Source organism: Muntiacus reevesi, chromosome 8, assembly GCF_963930625.1.
Source record: "Muntiacus reevesi chromosome 8, mMunRee1.1, whole genome shotgun sequence".
NCBI classification, from domain to species: domain Eukaryota; kingdom Metazoa; phylum Chordata; class Mammalia; order Artiodactyla; family Cervidae; genus Muntiacus; species Muntiacus reevesi.
Window position 1 is genome coordinate 82,864,178 of NC_089256.1, and position 21,130 is coordinate 82,885,307.

At 39.1% G+C, this 21,130-nt stretch overlaps 2 protein-coding genes across 2 annotated transcripts in view; one reads left to right on the forward strand and one right to left on the reverse strand.

The window, feature by feature from the left end:
- The window catches only part of SMC4 (structural maintenance of chromosomes 4), a 31,739-nt gene extending 28,116 nt beyond the window's left edge, over positions 1-3,623 (reverse strand). Inside the window, exons 1-4 of the mRNA XM_065943599.1 lie at positions 3,510-3,623; positions 2,269-2,412; positions 1,252-1,430; positions 604-795 (exon numbers count right to left, since the gene is read on the reverse strand). Coding sequence (XP_065799671.1) covers positions 604-795; positions 1,252-1,430; positions 2,269-2,407 — 510 coding nt within the window. The 5' untranslated portion in view covers positions 2,408-2,412; positions 3,510-3,623. The remainder of the gene's footprint in view (positions 1-603; positions 796-1,251; positions 1,431-2,268; positions 2,413-3,509) is intronic.
- A 370-nt stretch (positions 3,624-3,993) lies between these two features.
- IFT80 (intraflagellar transport 80) overlaps positions 3,994-21,130 on the forward strand; it is a 113,873-nt gene continuing 96,736 nt past the window's right edge. The window contains exons 1-3 of the mRNA XM_065942678.1: positions 3,994-4,108; positions 16,950-17,033; positions 19,442-19,664. Coding sequence (XP_065798750.1) covers positions 16,998-17,033; positions 19,442-19,664 — 259 coding nt within the window. The 5' untranslated portion in view covers positions 3,994-4,108; positions 16,950-16,997. The remainder of the gene's footprint in view (positions 4,109-16,949; positions 17,034-19,441; positions 19,665-21,130) is intronic.

Genomic DNA, 21,130 nt, shown 5'->3' on the forward strand with positions numbered 1-21,130 from the left:
AGCTGATTCTTAAACAGAAGAGAAAAAACCCCAGTACCAACAGAGCCATGTAAATAACCCAAATATGCATTTTATGTACAATTTTCTCCTTTTAGAGGAGAAAAAAAAAGTTAGCTTATCCTTCTGCTGTTTTAAAAGTTGATATGAAAGACAAGTTCTTTCGTATCACACATATAGATTCCTACTAACTTTAATGTGAATTGAAATAATGGAAATGGTAAAGTTAGTCAACTGTTACATTTTTAAGTTTAGGTAACTTATCTGAAAGCAATGAAAACATAACTTTAAAAACAAATCCAAAATTTGTAATAAAAGAATGCCGAATTGGTACTCAAGATACTAGAACTGCCCAAAAAGGTATTACTACGAACTACTTATAATTCATTTCCCTGGCTAAAAATCTTAATATTTTAAGTTTAACAGCCACCATCACACCTCAAAAAGAAAATATGATCACGGAGGCAATGAAATCAATATTAGTTCTGCTTTAACCACATACTATTTTTTACAAGCTAATTTAAGCCCCAAATAATAAAATGTGTAATGCAATGAAATCCTGTGTTCCTTACTAGAAGATGCAAATAACTAAACAAAACCCCTTACCTTATCAATTATCTTTTGAAAATGAACAGCTACAGTGCAACTCTGAACATCCTTATGTTCATCAGAATTGTGTATTAGAACTGAGAGTTTTTTAGATCTTATTTTTTGTGCTCGATAGCCAAACACAAAAAGCATAGAGTCAATAACATTGGATTTGCCACTGCCATTTGGCCCAATAATACAGGAAAATCGCTGCATAAAAAGAACAGGAAAAAAAAAAAGTTAAAAAGGTTATACTACTGATTTTAATTTAAAATGGTTAAACTTCCAGCAAAACTACAAGTATTTAAAAAGCTTTTGCTGCTAGAAGATCGTTTTCATACATCATGTCTTGTATGTTACAAGTTTCAATACTTTAAATAAGATCATATTCTAATTCTGACTCAGACTTTTTACAAAATTCATTCTTACAGTTAAAGAGAAAATAATTCTTTTCAAACATAAAACCCACAAATTCTATTCAGTGAAGAAAATTTTATAAAGAAAGGTACCAAAAGATAACCAGATAAACAAAAGCTAATTTCAGTAGTTAAAAGCATAGAAACCACACCATGTATGTATCAATCAGGATAAATACAGTAACTACAAAACTGAAACAGTTTGTAATAACAAATACCTTACAACAGCTATTTAAAAATGGTCAAATACCTTATGGAAAGGTCCCAGAATTTTTTCCCCAGCATAAGATTTGAAGTTCTGGTTTACAATATGAGTTATCATAAGACGAGGAGCTCCAGGTTCATTGGTCATTGCAGGAGGTGGGGGAGGAGGGATGCTATTCAAAATCTCTTCTAAACTTCTATTATCAATTTCCTCATTTGGAGTTTCTAAGTCAGTCAAAGGAAAGAATAAAAAGGGGGAGAGGGGAAGCCTGTATCAGTCAATTTGTTAGCATGCTAATCTTCGAGAGACGTCATTTATGGAACCTAGGAATCTCTATTTTCCACTCAAATACAGTATTATATTCACAAAAGATAAGAGTCTTTAGGCTTTGTCTTATAAGAAAAGAAAATTTTTGAAAGAGATGCCATCAGTCACAAAATTCTATAGAAACATACCTTTTAGGAATCAATACACTACATCGTAATGCAAATCTGGAAAATCCACCATCACTTGAGTCCCTGCTCCCAGCCTAAACAGGTGGTCAAATCCTACGGCTCTATATCCAACCCTCAGTATCCGTTAAGCACCTGGAACCTTAACTTTGGACACCGGCGAGCTCCAATGACAGTTACAGGGGTTTCAAGTCACTCAATTCCTGGACTCACAAAACCTACGGCGCGTGCGGGCGTAGGAGCAAATTATCTTCTCTTTGCAATTTTAATTTTAGATCACCGAGGTGAAGTTGTACGATCAAGCAACTTTTCATCATATTAACAAATAGTTAAGCTGACACCGAAAAAAGTCCACTCTGGCTGACCGTGTCGATTTCCGCGGAAATATAAGGCAATGACCAGAAGTTCAGAATTGAAGCTACCTACTAGCCCCCATCCCTCCAGCACCGTTAACCGAAATTTCACACTGTCGAATCTGTGAAAATCGCTTTCTTGATCTTCGGATGTCAACCCCGCAGCCCCTCTCGTCCGCGCCCTGGAATATCAACCGTCCCGGGTTGGGTGCCGGGTCTCCACGCGCTTGCCCTCGGCGTCACGAAGGGCTACTCACCTGCGGTGGCCAGCGCCTGGTTCCTCGCGCGGCCGGGCGGCGGATCCGGCTCCGCGTCACTGCTGGTGTCGTCCGGAGACCGCGGCGGCCCTTCCTCTCTGCGACGGGCAGTGGAGGGCTGGGTGCCTTTACGGGGCATGGTCGCTGGAGCCGAGGAAAAGCCGGGAGCAAGTCAGCCCGCGCGGGCCGCCGGCCCTGCCGACAAGTTCCCCGCCGGCCCGCGACCCGTCCCACTCGAGGAAAAACTGCGTCCACCCGTTTTCTAGGGCTCCGTTTAAAAACCCCGCGCAACGCCAGCGAGTCTTCGGGGAAGAAGGCACAAAAAAACAAGTGCCAAGAAGGCGGGATTCGCTCAAGTTCTAAGCAAGTTCCTAGACGTGCTTGCGGAGCCAGCAAGGAGAGCAACTGCTTAAGTTCTTTTTATTTTTTTAATGCCCCCCACCCCCGCCCAGAGTGTAAATGTGTAAGAATACTGTAACGTCATTTCTAAACGAAGTTATATCCCGCACGCCGACATTTACGGACATTCCCACACTCTCGGGGCTAGGGATCCAAGCACACAGATTTTTGTCTCTGAGTCCGTTCTAGTTCTAGGTTTGAGGGGTTCTCAACTCTTCCCAGAGCATCGGGAACGAAGTGGCGGTTCGCCGCCCACTTTCCTCTCCCCGCCATTTAGCCATTTAGCTGACGGCCCGGGGGTTTTGAGGTCTCCTCAAAGCCGGCCGGGGACCTGCGGCTGGGGTCGCCCGCTCGCGATTTTGAAATCGGAAGCCGGCAGCGCCAGCTCCGCTTCCATCACCTTGGGGTGGCAGGGGTTTGTCCCTGAGGTCCGCGGCGAATCCCGCTGGACAATAAACTACGAAAGGCTACTAAGGGCTCAGACCCAGTGATTAGTCCCTCGGGAGAAGAGAAACGGGCAGAGGGCCGGGACAGGGGGCGATGTCGTAGTCCGACCAAGATTTCTGAGAAAAGGTTCGCGAGGGCAGAGAGGGCCCCCGCCCCGCGGCCCCAGTCCCACGATCGACGCCTAAGCAGCTCAGAGAGGTGGCGCCCGGGAGAAGCGCGCGGGAGCTTCGACCGCCGGGGAGCGACTGAGGGGGGAGGGGTGACAGCGAGCGAAATCTCCCCGAGGCAGCCTCAGCCTAGACTTCGGCTGCTCCAGCTCAAGGCCTCTTTCCAGGCGCCCGCTGACCGGGCAGAAGTGAGAGTGTGACAACCGATCAGGAAAAGAAGTACTTTACCTGCGGGATAGTCCTCTCAAACCGAGGCTGGAAACGGTTGTATAGCCCCCCCGGTTCCTACCGGTGTTTCGGCTCCGGGTCCTTCACTCGAAAATGGCGCCTAAAATACAAACTCGAACGGAAATTCGTTACAAATGCGCGCAATGCTTTCTGGGAACCACTAATTTGAAAAAAATGCGGCGATTATCGCCATCTTCTGATACCTTACGCGCATGCGCGAACTCCTGGCGGAACCCAGGCTGCAGGGAACGTTTTCTACTAAGTGAAAAAAGGCGAAACAATGTTTTCCGTGGCCCTACGGCGATAGCACTCATAAATTTTTTTTAAAACCTTGCGAATTTTGAGAAAGATAAAGTGGAATTCGCCCTACAGTTTAAGTCAAGGATCAGTCGTCCAATAACGTCCCTTTAGAAGAGGGCGGGCCCACTGAGGGGCGGGGTCTCAGGCCCGCTCGGGTGACGCACTGTGGGGAAGTATCGCGCGAAGAGGGAGTGAGCTTAGCGCTTAGAAGTCGCTATGGTGACAGGGAGGTCCGCTGCTTCTTGGTAACTGGTCCCAGTTCTGTGAGAAAGATCGACCCCGTTTTCCTGGAACTTAAGGTAAGTCTGTTTACTTCCAAGAGAGAGGTGAGGAAAGGGTTTGGAAGTTGCGTCCTTTATTGTATTCACCTTCCCTGCTTTGACAGTGTGTGCGACGTGGAGCATCGGTTATTTCTCGTCTCACTGGGCGCTCTGGACGTAGCTTTTGGGATGCGAAGGAGGAAGCCCTGAAATTTGGAGGTAGCAGAGGGGCAACACGGAGAGATCTGGATTGGTGAATGATCGTGTAGTGAATACCAAATAATGATTTTGAGTTATTGGTGTTAGGTCATTAATGTCACTAGTGAAAGGGGGTTTTGAGTTTTTAAAATCATTCGACTGAAAGACTGTAATGGAAGAAACGATTTGCTTGCTGGTGTCGTCTGGTTATGAGGAAATTATTAATCAGCAGATATTTTTTAAGTAGCTTCTGTATACACTGCACTGTCAGGCATAATTAGGATTATTGAGCAAGTATTCCTGTTCCCAGATAATTTAGTTTAGTTAATGGGTTTTTAACTAGGAGTTTGTGGATCTGGTAGTAGGTGATTGGGGTTCAGAGAAGTTCATACCACTTCTCCACTACTCCAGCCCCTGCCCGCCCCCGGAATTGAGTACAAAATTCTCTGTGCTTGTGAATTTTTCTGGGGAGTTAGTTTTTCCAGAACTTTGATCAGATTCTTAAACTTGGTCCTATCCCATCTCAGTGTTAACCATTAATTAATCTGAATAAGTCCAACAAACATTTATTCAGCGACTCTTAAGTACTTGACTGGGAACTGGGAGCCTTTTTTATTCCCCCTTTTAACTTTTGTGTACTTAGGACTCGGCATACTGAGGCCCCAATAAATCTGCTTTATGAGTGAATTTACATTGTCATTCTAAGTAAGAAAGTATGATTCTTGCCCTGAGGAACATCATATTAAGGTTCAGTGACTCTCAAGAGTTGAAGGTGTGGAAGACACTCCCCTGAAGTGTAAGAATTCAGTGAGGTTGAGAGACTAAGGTGATTTGAATAAACATTGACTCCATATTGTAATATACTTTTTTTATTTGTAGTTGTAAAAAATTATTTTCATAAGACAAACTACAGAAAATAAAGCTCAATGAAAAATTTGGTTGGTAGGTGTGTCAGAACAAACATTAGTTCTGTTTGAAATCATCTGGAATCTTTTGGACTTTCAAGTCTGTAAAACACTACTAAACCCAAGTTGGACAGATATTAACCCTGAAAAAAAGCAAAGACTAGACCAAATTGAGTAATGTATATGGGAGACAGAGCACCATGTAGTGGAAAGATGTAACAGATAACAGAATCCCAAGTCTCATCATTTTTTTAAAGCTACCTACTTAGACAATGTACTCAGTTTGTCAAACTGTTTATTATGAAACCAGCATATAATACCTACTGCGTAGGATTGTTTATGTTTGTTCATCTAGCATACACACTGCATTCATTTGATATTGCTGTGTGTATAACATTGACCTTGTTAGGGTATGTGCTAAGGTTGAATAATGGACTGTCAAATTAGAAGAAGGTTAGTTTATGAAGAGTCTTGAAAACCAGGTCAAGGATGTTAGATTGATAAATCTTCAAAATATTAGAAAAATTTTGAGCTATGGAGTGACTTGGTTCAAAAAAAAAGTTAACAGTTATGTGGGATGTGTAAAAAGAGAAAGAGACTGAGATCAAGCATGGCTTAGATTGTTACTGTCCACTCTTCCGTGTAGGAGGTGAGAGGTGCCTATGCAGTAGAATGGTAAAAATTTGGACACATTTAACAGTTAATAGTCTGAGCCCTTAAAGTTAGTCAGATAGTATACTTTGTGAATCCCTAGATTAGTGATGAGGGGATAAGAAAGATAAACCACAAATAAATCTAAGTTTTACTACCTTTAATGGTGGTTGTTGTAAATAATGTTTGGTCTTAGTGACTGATAAGAAATGTAATTTCAGAATATAAATAAAGTGACCAATAGCTTTAGATTTAGTTGAACCTGACCATAAATATTTTTTAAACAGAATAAATACTTTTTAAACAGGCTTAACTCAGATTGATAATGTGGAACAGACATTGATAACCAACAGCTACAGTGGAGACAACTCTAGAGTGAAAGTAGGACACTCAGAATAAGTGAAGAAGTGATCTGAGAAGAGATTAGGGTCACAAGAAGTAGACTTACTCCCTCTTGATTGATCCTTGCCAGTACTTTGCATAAAAAGAAGCTGATTCTGTTGGGATGGACTCAAGTTAAAACCATCATGGAAAATATAACCAAGTCTCATCTTTCTGGTCCCAAATCATCTACTAACAGCCATTATTTATAATTTCAGGCAGTTTGAGAAGAGAACCTTACTTTTTGTATTAAAAAGTTGTATCCCATGGGAAGAAATAATAAGTTCAAGGGGAAAAATTGGAATAGAATTAAAATTAACATCTGCAGTTCTTTAAATGCATAAGTTAAGTTTTGTCATCATTATAATAATATGTGACAGAAGACAGAATCCAAATTGTCTTGAGGGAAAAAAAAATAGCTTCCGTAAGCAAGAAGTTCAGTTCAGTTCAGTCTTTCTCAGTCGTGTCCGACTCTTTGTGACCCCATGAATTGCAGCACGCCAGGCCTCCCTGTCCATCACCAACTCCCAGAGTTTACTCAAGCTCATGTCCATTGAGTCGGTGATGCCATCCAGCCATCACATCCCCTGTTGCGCCCTTCTCCTCCTGCCCTTAATCTCTCCCAGCATCAGGCTCTTTTCCAGTGAGTCAACTCTTCGCAGGAGGTGGCCAAAGTATTGGAGTTTCAGCTTCAGCATCAGTCCTTCCAATGAACACCCAGGACTGATATCCTTTAGGATGGACTGGTTGAATCTCCTTGCAGTCCAAGGGACTCTCAAGAGTCTTCTCCAACACCACAGTTCAAAAGCATCAATTTTTCGGTGCTCAGCTTTCTTCACAGTCCAACTCTGACATCCATACATGACCACTGGAAAAACCATAGCCTTGACTAGACGGACCTTTGTTGTCAAAGTAATGTCTCTGCTTTTTAATATACTGTCTAGGTTGGTCATAACTTTCCTTCCAAGGAGTAAGCGTCTTTTAATTTCATGGTTGCAATCACCATCTGCAGTGATTTTGTAAAACTGGATTTAGTATTAAAGAAAGAACTAGGACTGTGTTTCTTTGCTCTGCTTTATGTTCCCTTGTCTTGGCATTATTCTCAGACCTCACATAGTGTCCTGTGACACCACCATGCTCTCCCCTTGGTGTGGTAAGATAGTTATAGTAACTCTAGCCTTGAATCTAAACTTGAAGACCTGGAAAGTTAAGAAGTCTTTCTTCCCTATCTTTTAGTTGAATAAAAGTTTCCTTCAGAAAGCTCTAATTGACTTATGCCTAGGTCTCGTGCTGACTCCATTGAAGCCATATGGGCTAAGAGGGAGTAAGTGGTATTCCAAGAAGAAATTCTTTGTAGCTCAGAACAGAGTGAATATATGAAGGATAATGAAATACCAGCTTTCAGTACAAATAGCTAATAGTTGAGTTCTTCCTATGTTTCAGGCAATCTATTGGACCTTTGTAAGATGTTTTTTTTTTTTCCAATCTCATGTCTACTCTATCTCATTTAACGTCATAACCAACCTGTGAGGTAGGTATTATTAGCCTCACTTTATATATAGAAGAAAACAAAGTACAGTGTTTGGAAGATCACTAAGTGAAGGTTTCAGTAAGAAGTGTGTCAGATGCAGTAGAAATTGCAAAGAGAATGAGAATGGTGGATCTTATGAAAAAATAACATTTGTTAGGTTTTTTTTTAATGCAGATATACTTAAAGAAAAAAGTAAAACTAAGCCATGAACATATCATTCAGATAATCCTATGTTAAAACTATAAATGTATGGATAAAATATTATGAACATGATAACTTCAAACAGTATAGAATAGTGTGAAATGAGGATTAAAAGCTTCCCTTTTCACACCAGTGTCTCTACCCTTACAAAGTCTCCATTAAGTGTCTTGCACATCTTTTGAGAAAAACATTTTAGTATCCACTAACTTGAGTATACATCTCCTCCCCCCTCATTTTTTTTTTTAACACAAAATAGATTGCGTTACATAATACTGCTGTATACTTTGTTTTTGTCATTTAAGATACTATAGACATCTTTCTGTATCTATACATATAGATTCATCTCATTTTTTAAATAGCTGTACAGCATTCTGTTGAATGTGATTTTTTTCTCTGCTAGTTGAATTAAAAGGATGAATTAAAGATGACTAGTTATTTTTAATTTTGTGAATCACATGGTTTATTGGCTCAAAGTTATTAGGCCATTCTGGATTATAAATATAACCAATATGAATAAGATTAAAGTATAGCTAGCTCTACTTAGAGCTAGAATTGCAAGGAAATGTGAATACCACTCCCTAGATATACCTGGGAAACCCCAATACATACATTTCGAATACATACAGGAGTTGGAATAGGGTGGCAGTTGGAGGTCTTTAGTAATTGAACTATACTGCCAAGCCTATTTCCATTGTTATTAGGTGTTTGAATCTGTCCCTGGAAATGGTGCATCTTCCCCTGCCTTCGCTGTTATATAAGAGATCCCAGCTTAGTCTACAAGTGGTTCTGTGGTGGAACCAATCTGAGTAAAAGTCTGCTTCTCTCTCACTCCTATCTTTACTGGAAAAGAGACTTAGGAGTCTCATCAGAGGTATCAATTTAGAAAACTGTTGATAAGAATTATACTTTTAAAAACAGAGCTTTGGGTAATCATCAGCAAACCATTAATTTCAACTGTTAGTATCAATACCCATGGGTTAGCAAGTGTGCAAATGATCCAAACAGAACCTGTTGGAAACAAACTTGTGATCTTGTGCTTGCATTTGTTATCTGTCCTTCATATTCTTGTTCACTTCTGAGGCTCTCTGCTATGTCTTATCTATACGTATATTCTTGTTGACAAGTCATACCTTCCCTCTTTCTCTCCTAAAATTTTTCTCATTTTCTTAGTGCTTTCACCTTTTAGTTTTCTTTCTTAAATCTAATTTTCTTTCTTTCTTTTTTTTTGTAAACTGCCTTACCATTTTTAAGTGTACCATTCAGTGGCATTGCATACATTCATATTGTTGTCTTACCTTCACTTCCATCCATCCACAGAACTCTTTTCCTCTTGCAGAACTGAATCTCTGTCCTCAGTCCACCTTCCTGCCAGGTAATCACCATTCTACTTTTTGTATCTCTGTATTTGACTACTTTAGGTATTTCATATAAGGGGAATTACATAGTATCTGCCCTTTTGTGACTGTTTTTATTTAGCATAATATTAAGTCTAATTCTTAACACTGATTCTTAATTCTATTCCACATTAAAAACACATGTATCTGGAATATGAGTATATAATCTCTGATGAATATTTAAATTTCTAGTTTTTGATGGTACTATATAGAACTCTGTAATAAACAAGCTTGTATAGTTTATATATGTATCTTGGTATATATTTACATGTACTGATACATGACAAATTCCCATGACTAAGAATTCTTCCCAGGGTAAATTCCTTATATATACCTACTTCAAATCAGTATCTGCTAACTCAAAATATGGCATAGATGTGCTAGATTGGCAAAACCAACGTAATTTGCCTGTGTCCTAGCTATAAGGAGGGGTATAGAGGAAATAATTTTTTATTTGTAAGGTAGGAGATTGCCCAGAGCTGGAGAAGGAAATCAAAAGTGGTGAGGGGTGGGGAGAAAAAAGAATCAGTAACCATTAGCACCAGTTTCCTGCTCTTCACTAATGTATGTGACTATGTTTGTCTATGCCAGTGCTGAGTTCTGGGTGTTTTGTATTTGGTCACTTTGACAACAGGAAATGGTATCTAGTTTTTTTTGTTTTCATTTCTTTAATTAAAATTAAGGCCGTGCCTTATTTCATGTTTTTGATTGCCCACTCACCATCCTTGTTTATGTTTTTGTGAACTGTCTACAAATGGAAGTACCCCGTTATCAGTGTCCTTGATCAGATGACTTGGGACCGTGCTATCTTAGTTACCTTCTGTTTCTGTAGTATTGCCAATCGATCCCTGTCCACTGGTTCCTTCTCCTTTGCCCCCAAACATACTTCTTACATGGCATGTAAGAAGAAAAACATAGAGGCTGGTGTAACTGGAGCAGTTTGAGTGAAAAGAGAGGAAACACGAGATGAGGTCAGAGAAATGATGTGTCTATTAGGACTCTGGAGAAAGAGGAGTTAACGTTGAAGCCTGTAGTCTTAGAGCTGGAAACTTAGGCAGAGTTACATGTGCTCCTAGCAAGACTTCTCTTTTCTCTCTTAATGGAACTTTTCCTCAGCACCACAAACCTCCTAAGACCATTCCAGGAAGAAGGCCATTTAAACTGATTATTCGCCTTCCTTTATTCGACCATGGGGACTATTCCATCATTCATTACATCCCTGTTTACCTCAGTTTCCACATTCAAGACTATTAATTCCCTGCATTAGTTCACTATTAAGTTTAACTATTGATGACACTAACTTAAACATGATAAAACTTTATTTTCTATCACTTAAAGGCTAGATAGGACTGGTAGGACTTGCTATAAGGTCAAGAATCTTGGTTCCTTCTGTTTTATTGCTGCATTATATATGGTCTTGATGCATGGCAGGGAGCGTTTTATTATTTTCCAAGTTTTTATTTGCCAATTATGTTGATTTATATTGCTTTATTAAGAGGTAATTCATTTATTTTTCATATTGTCACTGTGGGTAACCATTACTGTTGGGTAGTGTTATCTGTTGCCCCCCACCACAAGATATAAATCCCAGATTGGACCATGAGGTTGATGATTTTGTAATATCCCCATTGGGTTTAAGAATTGTTAATGTCCTATGTGGCTCCACCCAGTTTTGAGGGCAGTTGAGAAACGTAATCTTTATTTTGGATGGCTAGGAATGCAGCAAAAATTCAGGTTCTTCTACCACAGAGGCAGGGAGGAGTGAAGAAGGACAGCTGGCTCTTTTTTCCCATTTCCCACCATCTGTCCTAGACTTAGCTCTTCCCCATCTAAATCCTCCCACTCTACCTTTTGGAACTCACAGTATGTCACTGACCAAATCTGTGTTCTCAGTGTTTTGGAGTAAATGTTATAGTTTTGTCTTTTAACCTCTTAGTCTAACTTAAATCTGGTTGTTTCCTAAGGAAACTACTTTTCTCTTGGCTGTTGCAAATGGAGGCAGTTTTGCATTTCAGACCTCCATGTGTCAAAGGAGCGTATTTCTCATTAGGGTTCTGCATAATTGATTGTGTTTCTTTCCTCTTGTCCCTTTGAGACAAGTCTTCCGAGATCAAACCATTCTCTTCTTTGCCTTTTTGCAATCATCTACAGATCTCTTTGCTGTTTTTTCTTCATTCAGTGAATAGTATTTTAGCATCTGGGCACTGTGTCTATCTCCACCACTATTCTTGTCATTATTCTCAGTGATTTAACATCCCCAAATCAATCCTTTGTTTCTCTGTCCTCTCAGTTTCTTGACTTTGGCCACCCACTTTGACAGTCTTTACCTACCTCATCAATACCAATATCTATACTTTCCCAAAATCTGTTTTAAGTATCTCATTGTCTGTCTCCACTTGTTTTTCTCTAGCTTACTTCCTCTAGAATCTTGATGCTGACCGTCCTTCAGACTTCCGTAGGACTCCTAGGCTCTTGAAGCTACCACCTGTTCAGGTTCTGCTGGGTAGTCCCATCCCATAGCTTTGAATGTAACCTTTGTGCTGATAACCCTCAAATTGAGGTCTCAATGATATCTCCAGCTCTGCCCTCTTCCTTAACTCCAGACTTGTATATCTAATTTCTCCTTGAACTCGTCATTCAGATACCTAAAGTCACCTTAAAGTTAGCCAACCCAAAACAGAAATTTTACATCCCTTCCATCAGTTCAGTTCAGTCGCTCAGTCATGTCGGACTCTTTGCGACCCCATGAACCGCAGCATGCCAGGCCTCCCTGTCCATCACCAACTCCCGGAGTCTACTCAAACTCATCTCCATTGAGTCAGTGATGCCATCTAAACATCTCATCCTCTGTCGTCCCCTTCTCCTCCTGCCTTCAGTCTTTACCAACATCAGGGTCTTTTCAAATGAGTCAGCTCTTTGCATCAGGTGGCCAAAATATTGGAGTTTCAGCTTCAACATCAGTCCTTTCAATGAACACCCAGGACTGATTTCCTTTAGGATGGACTGGTTGGATCTCTTTGCAGTCCAGGGGACTCTCAAGAGTCTTCTCCAACACCACAGTTCAAAAGCATCAATTCTTCAGTGCTCAGCTTTCTTTATAGTCCAACTCTCACATCCATACATGACTACCGGAAAAACCACAACTTTGACTAGATGGAGCTTTGTTGGCAAAGTAATGTCTCTGCTTTTTAATAAGCTGTCTATGTTGGTCATAACTTTCCATTAGTCTTTTTCATTTCAGGAAATGGCAACTCCATTGTACCTGTTGAAACTTGAGTCATTTTGGTTACTCTTTCTCTTAAACCAAATTCATCAACAAATCCTGTGGAATTTTCTTTAAAAATATATTCAGAATATGACTCATTCATATCATTTGTACCCCTACTGCCTTCGTCATCAATCCACTTTCATTCTCTCCTGGGTTATTGAAATCCTAACTGGCCTCTTTGCTTCCAGTCTTGCTCATTTTTGCTTTTTTTTTTTTTTCTTGTTATACCATCTGTAGTGTCATCTATAGTGATATTTTAAAACTGTATGTCAGATAACATCATTCCACTGGCTTCTCTGTTTATTCAGAAGAAAAAAGAGAAACTTTTATTGTGGTTTTCCATCCTTTATGTGTTCTGTGACCCTTTCTCTTCTTCCCCAGTTTCTTGCCATTCTCTTCACTCACTCAGTATTGGCCATACTGGCCTTATCTTCTGACTTAGCTTTAACAGCATTACTAGCTACTGTATTTAGCAGTTTGAAGGGTAAATGTAGGATCAGAAAAATTAGTTTTGGAGCTATGACAGTAATTGAGGATGATGGTGGCTTTAGACTTACGTTAGAGGTACTGAGAAGTGGCCAAGTTTGGAGTACATTTTGGTAGTTTGGTGATCAGGATTTCCTGGGGACAGTTTTTCCTCTTTTTTTTTTTTTTGACAGTTTTTCCTCTTAAGCCCTGTGAAAGTTGACTCATGCTAGATCAAAGACAATTATAAATGATTTTTAGTAGCAGAAGCATAGTTGCCCCTGTCTGCTTCCTGTATAAAGTTGCAAAATAGATTATTTGATACTCTAGAAATTTTCTATTATTTCTCGTCCCATGCCACTCACCACTAACGAGTCAGATCCTTGGTCATCAATCCCTTTGGGCAGCTGAAACACCCCATGCCCCCCTCAGGCAGCTTTGCACTTCCCGGAATGGCTGTGCTCCAGTTTGTTGTTGTTGTTCAGTTGCTAAGTTGTGGCCTACTCTTGGGCTCCCATGGACTGCAGCACACCTGGCTTCCCTGTCCGCTGTCTCTCTGAGTTTGCTCAAATTCATGTCCATTGAGTCAGTGATGCTATCTCACCATCTCATCCTCTGCTGCACGCTTCTCTTTTTGCCTTCAGTCTTTCTCAGTGTCAGAGTTTTTCCTAATGAGATCAGCTCTTCACATCAGGTGGCCAAAGCATTGGAGCTTCAGCACCAGTCCTCCCAGGGAATATTCAGGGTTGATTTCCTTTAGAATTGACTGGTTTGATCTCCTTGCAATCCAAGGGACTCTCCAACACCACAGTTCAAAAGCATCAGTTCTTTGGTGCTCAACCTTCTTTATGGCCCAACTCTCACATCTGTACAAGACTACTGGAAAAACCATAGCTATTCACTTATTTCTCTATTCATTCTCACATCAGAATGCACATGTGCTTTATGCAGATGATCTCCGCTCAATAGGATGTACAAAGAAATGTTTTATGAGTAAAAGAGAATCTTCCCAGTGTTAGTTTGCCACCCTCCTCTTTCTCTGATGCGTCCCTGGTAGCTCAGATGGTAAAGCATCTGCCTACAATGCGGGAGACCCGGGTTCAATCCCTGGGTTGTGAAGATCCCCTGGAGAAGGAAATGGCAACCCATTCCAGTATTCATGCCTGGAAAATCCCATGGACTGAGGACCCTGGTGTACTACAGTCCATGGGGCCGCAAAGAGTCGGACACGACTGAGCCACTTCACTTCACTTCATATTTCTGAACAGTTGCAGATTACTTTCTCATGAAAAACATACTGCCTTTACTATCTATTTGGGATAACAATTTCTTTTGGTAAGGAATGATTCCTAATTATTACGGATTTCAATCATTGCAGTTGGAGGTATTTTGATGTAGGATACACCATGCCTTTGCTAAAGATTTTTAAAGTTTCTGGTTAAAATTATAAATTCACATACATGTATTCTTGTCTATTATGTTGTTTCTCATTTCAAGAAGCAACAGTTTATCTGCCTTTATTATTTTAAAATCCTTATAAGCTGGGTGAGTTTGAATTATTGTGAAACAGCAACCTGTTTTTACTTTTTTTCCCCCTCTAGTTAAAGGAGGTCTGATAGAAGAAAGGAAGTAGTTTCAAGAAAGGTGCTAAAACTCCTAAGGACCAAAAGTGAGCCTTAGATGTGTGATAAGAGAGATTATTTTCTTGCTCTGGCTGCTATACACAGATTCATACTTTTGAAGTTATACATAAATCTCCTTAAGTGAACTGGAGGGGAGAGAGAGATTTCTGACCCTAACGGTACATATTAACTGGATAGAAAACTTCAGATTTTTTTCTGTGGTCTTAACAACTTTCTACCCATCCTCACAAATTTATGAATAGAGTAAGTGAAAAAGGTGCTTTGAGATAAGCTGTATTTAGCACCTTGCTAATCTAAAAGTCTTCTCAATTTGGGAGAATGAGAAGTTATTTAAGGCAGGACCACTGAATTCTTACCTATCACTAAACACCTTCTTTGATGTAGTTAGCAGTAATTTTCTACTTGGTGAAGAGAATTTTTTCCTTTAATTACACTTTCATTTATTTTTTTTCTCTAGGTTAGTAATATGATTCAAAGAATCCTATAACTAAGTTGGATTCAAACAATTTTAGCATTTTCTTCATTTGTATCTTTTGATTGCATGGTTATTTGTGAGAGTGTAACTCTTGTTTTTCTAAGTTTTTGTTTGCCAGTTACATTGTGATTTTTATATAGTTTGTATAAGGGATTTATTACCTCTTTCTTAGATAACTTGCTTATTTTTCACTTTGCCACATGGCAGCCATAACTGATGGACAGTCTGTTTACCTCCAATAGAATGTAAATCTCAGATTGGATCACTAGGTTGATGATGTCATAGTATTCCCATGTGGGTTCCATAATTAAATGCCATAAAAATGTATCTTAGCCTTTGATCAGATCTTTGGAATTTATTTTAATGTATATCCATTCACTGGAAAAGGTCAGTTTTCATTCCAATCCCAAAGAAAGGCAATGCCAAAGAATATTCACATTACTGCACAATTGCACTCATCTCACATGCTAGCAAAGTAATGCTCAAAGTTCTCCAAGCCAGGCTTCAACAATACTTGAAGTGTGGTTTACTGGATTTAGGAAAGGCAGAGGAACCAGAGATCAAATTGGCAACATCCATTGGACCATCGAGAAAGCAAGAGAGTTCCAGAAAAACATCCACTTCTGCTTTATTGACTATACCAAAGCCTTTGACTGTGTGGATTGCAACAAACTGTGGAAAATTCTTCAAGAGATGGGAATACCAGACCACCTTACCTGCCTCCTGAGAAATCTGTATGCAGGTCAAGGAGCAACAGAACTGGACATGGAACAACAGACTGGTTCCAAATAGGAAAAGGAGTACATCAAGGCTGTATATTGTCACCCTGCTTATTTAACTTATGCAGAGTGTATCGTGAAATGTCGGGCTGGATGAAGCACAAGCTGGAATCAAGATTGCTTGGAGAAATATCAATAACCTCAGATACACAAATGGCACCACCCTTGTGGCAGAAAGCAAAGAAGAGTTAAAGAGCCTCTTGATGGAAGTGAAAGAGGCGAGTGAAAAAGTTGGCTTAAAACTCAACATTCAAAAAACTAAGATCATGGCATCTGGTCATATCACTTCATGACAAATAGATGGGGAAAAATGGAAACAGTGAGAGACTATTTTTTTTGACTCCAGAATCACTGCAGATGGTGATTGCAGCCATGAAATTAAAAGACTAGCTATGACCAACCTAGACAGCATATTAAAAGCAGAGACATTACTTTGCCACCAAAGGTCCGTCTAGTCAAAGATGTGGTTTTTCCGGTAGTCAAGTATGGATGTGAGAGTTGAACTATAAAGAAAGCTGAGCGCTGAAGAATTGATGCCTTTGAACTGTGGTGTTGGAGAAGACTCTTGAGAGTTCCTTGGACTGCAAGGAGATCCAACCAGTCCATCCTAAAGGAAATCAGTCCTGAATATTCATTGGAAGGACTGATGCTGAAGTTGAAGCTCCCATAGTTTAAAAAATCTTTTGATTAGGTCTTAGGACAGCCCTTGGAAATTATTTACCTGGCCAGTTTTACTGACATTCTGTGCTTGTAGGACTGTTTTAGGCAGGTTGTAGAGAACCTCTGGAGTCCAGCCTAAAGCCTCTAGTCACCCATTGGCTAAATTAGTCCTCTGACTGGTTTTCTTCCTCTTTCCATGTATTTGCTGCCAACAGGATTGAAAGTGCTTTAGCATCATCAGGGTGCTAAGATATTTTGTTTGCTTTTAATTTTTTGTGTATATGTGTTCTTAATGTGTATTCTGTATTTTCCTTCTTTTATTTTTACAGTGAATACAATCAGGTGGCATTTAAAAAATTTTGCTGGAAGGTGGAGACATGAGACTGAAGATATCTCTTTTAAAAGAACCAAAGCATATCCTTTTAATACTTATAAACCTTATTGTGATCTCCTTATTATGGTATTATTAAAAGTTTTCTTCTATTTTGTAGCCTAGTTGGAGAATGGATTTTTTCTTCATTCCTTTAATGATAGTTTTGTAAATTATTTCTGAAATATTTGAGGTCATATGTTGCAGGTATTTTTCCAAAACAAATTATTTGCTCTAAATCTTACTTTCAAATATTTATTAAATTTTTTCTTACTTTACTTTAGTACTACTGTACTTAAGTACATAAAAAACGGTAGCTCTTGGTAAGACCTAGTATGTTTTCACTGAATTCTGTTCTGTTTTTTCATACTCATGATAAAATGGAGGGTAAGCTGGGGAAGTCTGAGCAGTCAGACCTTTATTATTTCATGTGTGAATGTGGCAATTATAAACATTTTATCAAATGCATGACCCTGTATTTTATCAGCAAGAACTCCCAATTATATGTTGGAAAGCTATGGTAGGCCCCTTTACCTTCATTGTTAGTTATTTAGACCAGTGCTTCTAGAAGTATCATCTTCAGACTTTACTACAGGCCTGTAAAGTGATAAGAACAGAAATTGAAAGTAAGAGGGAAGAAATTTTTGTAGCAATTTGACAGTCACAACATCCCAATGTAAGATCATTTTCCTAGTAATTCATTTTTATTTTACCTTACAAAATGTTGCTCTTCAACAGATTTGAAATAAAGAAAAATATGATCCTTCAGTGATAAAAAAGCAGTATTTTAGACATTTGATCAAATGTTTTGAATTTATATTGTTATTATTTTTTTACTGTTTGAGTGAAGATGTAATTCCTTTTATTTCTCATTGATTCACTTTTATTCTTTTTTCAAAGTGTGCCCTCAGAAGTTCATGCTTTTTACAGTTTTATAGATTTTTGACTGTCTAGTGTCTGCTTTTACCTTTTCAAGCTGAAGAATAATGATCTTTCTAGACTTTCTTATTTTAGCAGTGCTCTCATTTCTCCCATAATTTTAGTTGACTTACTGTTTGAAGACACCTCACATATATCTGCTGGGTACTTACATCAGTTTTTATGAGGATAAAATTAATGTTTTTTGTTTTGGAGTGTGTGTGTATATTTTCTTTCTAGGTTTTAGCTGACACTCTCCCTTTGTATAATAAAGGTTTTAACTAACACTATTTAAGCTATGACAGTTATACTGGAAGATTTTTTTTCAGTAATTGTCTAGTGATATCAAGGTTCTTTTGTTTAGATTTTGCTTTGAATTCTGAGTATTCCAATGCCACTTTGTTACCTATTTGTGCAGACTCTTTAGACCCTTCTATAATTTCATTTTTTACTTTTCTGGTTATTTGCTTAATCATATTTTGAAGTATTAAAAAAATCTTAAAAAAAAAATTTTAGAACATCCCAGAATAATTATGGCACATAGTCTCTTTCTTTTTTCTTAGAGTTTATTGATTGCTTGGGTAAGCCCATAGAAAGCATTAGTGAAAAGAGAAGGAAGTAAAATGATTATACAATAACAACAAAAGAGCAAACAACCCAACTAGGATGATATGGTAATATAGAAATCCATATGTAAACAGGAGAAAGCTTTTCTCATAAAAGACAATTTAAAGTTCCTTTTGTAGAATACACACTCTGCTAGGGTAAGAGCCTGTTCTGATATAGGAAGTAAGGGCCACTTGAGCACCTCAGTTTATAGAAATCTACTTGATAAATCAGAGACCAAAAAATAAGTTAAAGTAAGAATTTTAGGGTTTATATCTTATCCATATCACCTTGTATGGGCAGTAAACTGTAACTGAATTACTTCCTGAATTTAATGTCAGGAAGTTTGGTAGGATTTTAGTTTCAGCTATTAAGCTGTAATTTTTTCCTGGGTAAATTATTATGTTATTTAAGCAGGTATTTAACTGTTAGATTTCAGTGTTCTTTTAACAGTTGATTTTTAAAAACTTATCAAAATGATACATGCTTATTCTAATAACAATACAGATATAGGTAAATAAAAAAAATACATATTTCCCTTTTCTCCCCACTTATCCTACAACAGATTAGAGTAAATCTTTCATTCCTTTTAATCTGTTAGGTGTCTTTTTGCATCCTTTGGCCTTGTTTATAGAATATTTTGTAACACATTTAAAATTTTTTCATGTATTAAATCTTTCTTTTTTTCTCTTTTGGCACCTGGGTTTTTTATCCTGCTTTCCATTCTTCTTACAACTGTTTTGATAGATGCTTATTTTCCTTTCCTTATATGGAAAAAATATGAAAGTCATACACTGAAAAATAGGTTTTGAAGCTTGAAACATTTGACCCTATTTTATACTGTTCTTATAATCTGCATCTGCGAGATACTGTGTTTGTTAAAACTGAAGACTTTTGTGTATTTTATGTCTCCTTAATATGGTGACACATCAAGAATTAGTAAGCTGTGTGGGCTGGACTACTGCTGAAGAACTGTATTCATGTAGTGACGATCACCAGATAGTGAAGTGGAACTTGTTAACCGGTGAAACAAGTCAAATAGTAAAGCTGCCTGATGATATTTACCCAATAGACCTTCATTGGTTTCCAAGAAGTTTAGGCGTAAAGAAACAAACTCAAGCAGAAATCTTTGTCCTCACAAGTTCTGATGGTAAGTTTTTAATAAACATTATTTGCTCATCTTTGTTTTTAAAAGACACTGCTTCCTAGTAGGACTTCTGTTTTGAGTTGTTCATCCATTTCCTGTGTGGTCGGTTGGTCAGTGTGTAGACTGTAAGACCACTGTCATAGAAGAAAGTGAGTTAAACTGGCACATACTGGGATCGAATGTGGACCTTGGGCTTTACTTTTTCTGTGTTCACTGATATTGTTGTGCTTTTAACAGTTTTGGTTGCTGATTTCTTAAAAGTTTTACTGTGTAACATAACCACACTAAAAATAGGCATAACACATATTCATTTAGTAAGGTCTCTATTAAATAAAGTCTTTCTTTTCTAGTACATGCTAATTTGGGCTTCCCATATGGCACTAGTGGTAAGGAACCCACCTGCCAACATGGGAGATATAAGAGATGCAGGTTGGATCCCTGGGTTGGGAAGATCCCCTGGAGAAGGACATGGCAACCCACTCCACTGTTCTTACCTGGAGAATCCAATGGACAGAGGAGCTTGGCAGGCTACAGCGCAAAGAGTCCAACAGGACTGAAGCAACATAGCACGCACACTCATTTTCACTTACAGAGCTGGAAAGTAGTTTGATCATAGTCTTATTATTGGTGAGTGAAAAGCACCATTTTTCTACTTTTTAAGGAGATGTTTTTGTTTCTTAGAAATAACTTGAACTGTTTTCTGTCTGTGCATGCGCGTGTGCTAAGTCGCCTCAGTCGTGTCTGACTCTTTGCGATCCTATGGACTGTAACCCGCTAGGCTCCTCTGTCCATAGGGATTCTCCAGGCACGAACTGGAGTGGGTTGCCATGCCCTTCTCCAGGGGATCTTCCCGACCCAGGGATTGAACCCACGTCTCTGACGGCTCCTGCAGTGGCAGGCGGGTTCTTTACTAGTGCCACCTGGGAAGCCCTTTCCATCTGTATACACTTTATCTATGGTGTCAGTTAGGAGTGCTTTCATCAAAGTAACAGAAACTTACTAGGCTAACAGCTTAGGCACAGCTGGAGTTTTCTGGTTTACCTAGCTCCTGGGGAAGATCTTTAAGCACAGAGGCAGCAGGCCCCTGATCCTTACCATCTCTTGGACAGACTCTCCCCAGGTGAGCGTCAATGGCAGCCAGCAGCCCAAGGCTTAACTTACACGAAGAGGAAGGTCAGCAGACACAGTGCCTCTTCCTCAGACCCTCTTGCAGTCAGCTTGCAGAAAGGGTCCTGGACAAGCTTGGGTCATGTGCCCGTCACTGAGTGAATCATTTTAGTCAAGGGATTGGGACAATGATTGCCTGAGCACGGCAGGCCTTCGGTCACTGTGGAAGGGGAAAGAGGAGAGGGCTTTTGTAGCCAGAAGAAGAAAGGGATGTTAAGGCAAACAATCACATCAGATCCCAGTTCTTTTACAGGCAGAATGTATGGCAGTTTTAAAACTTACTTCCTGAATCTGGATTAAAT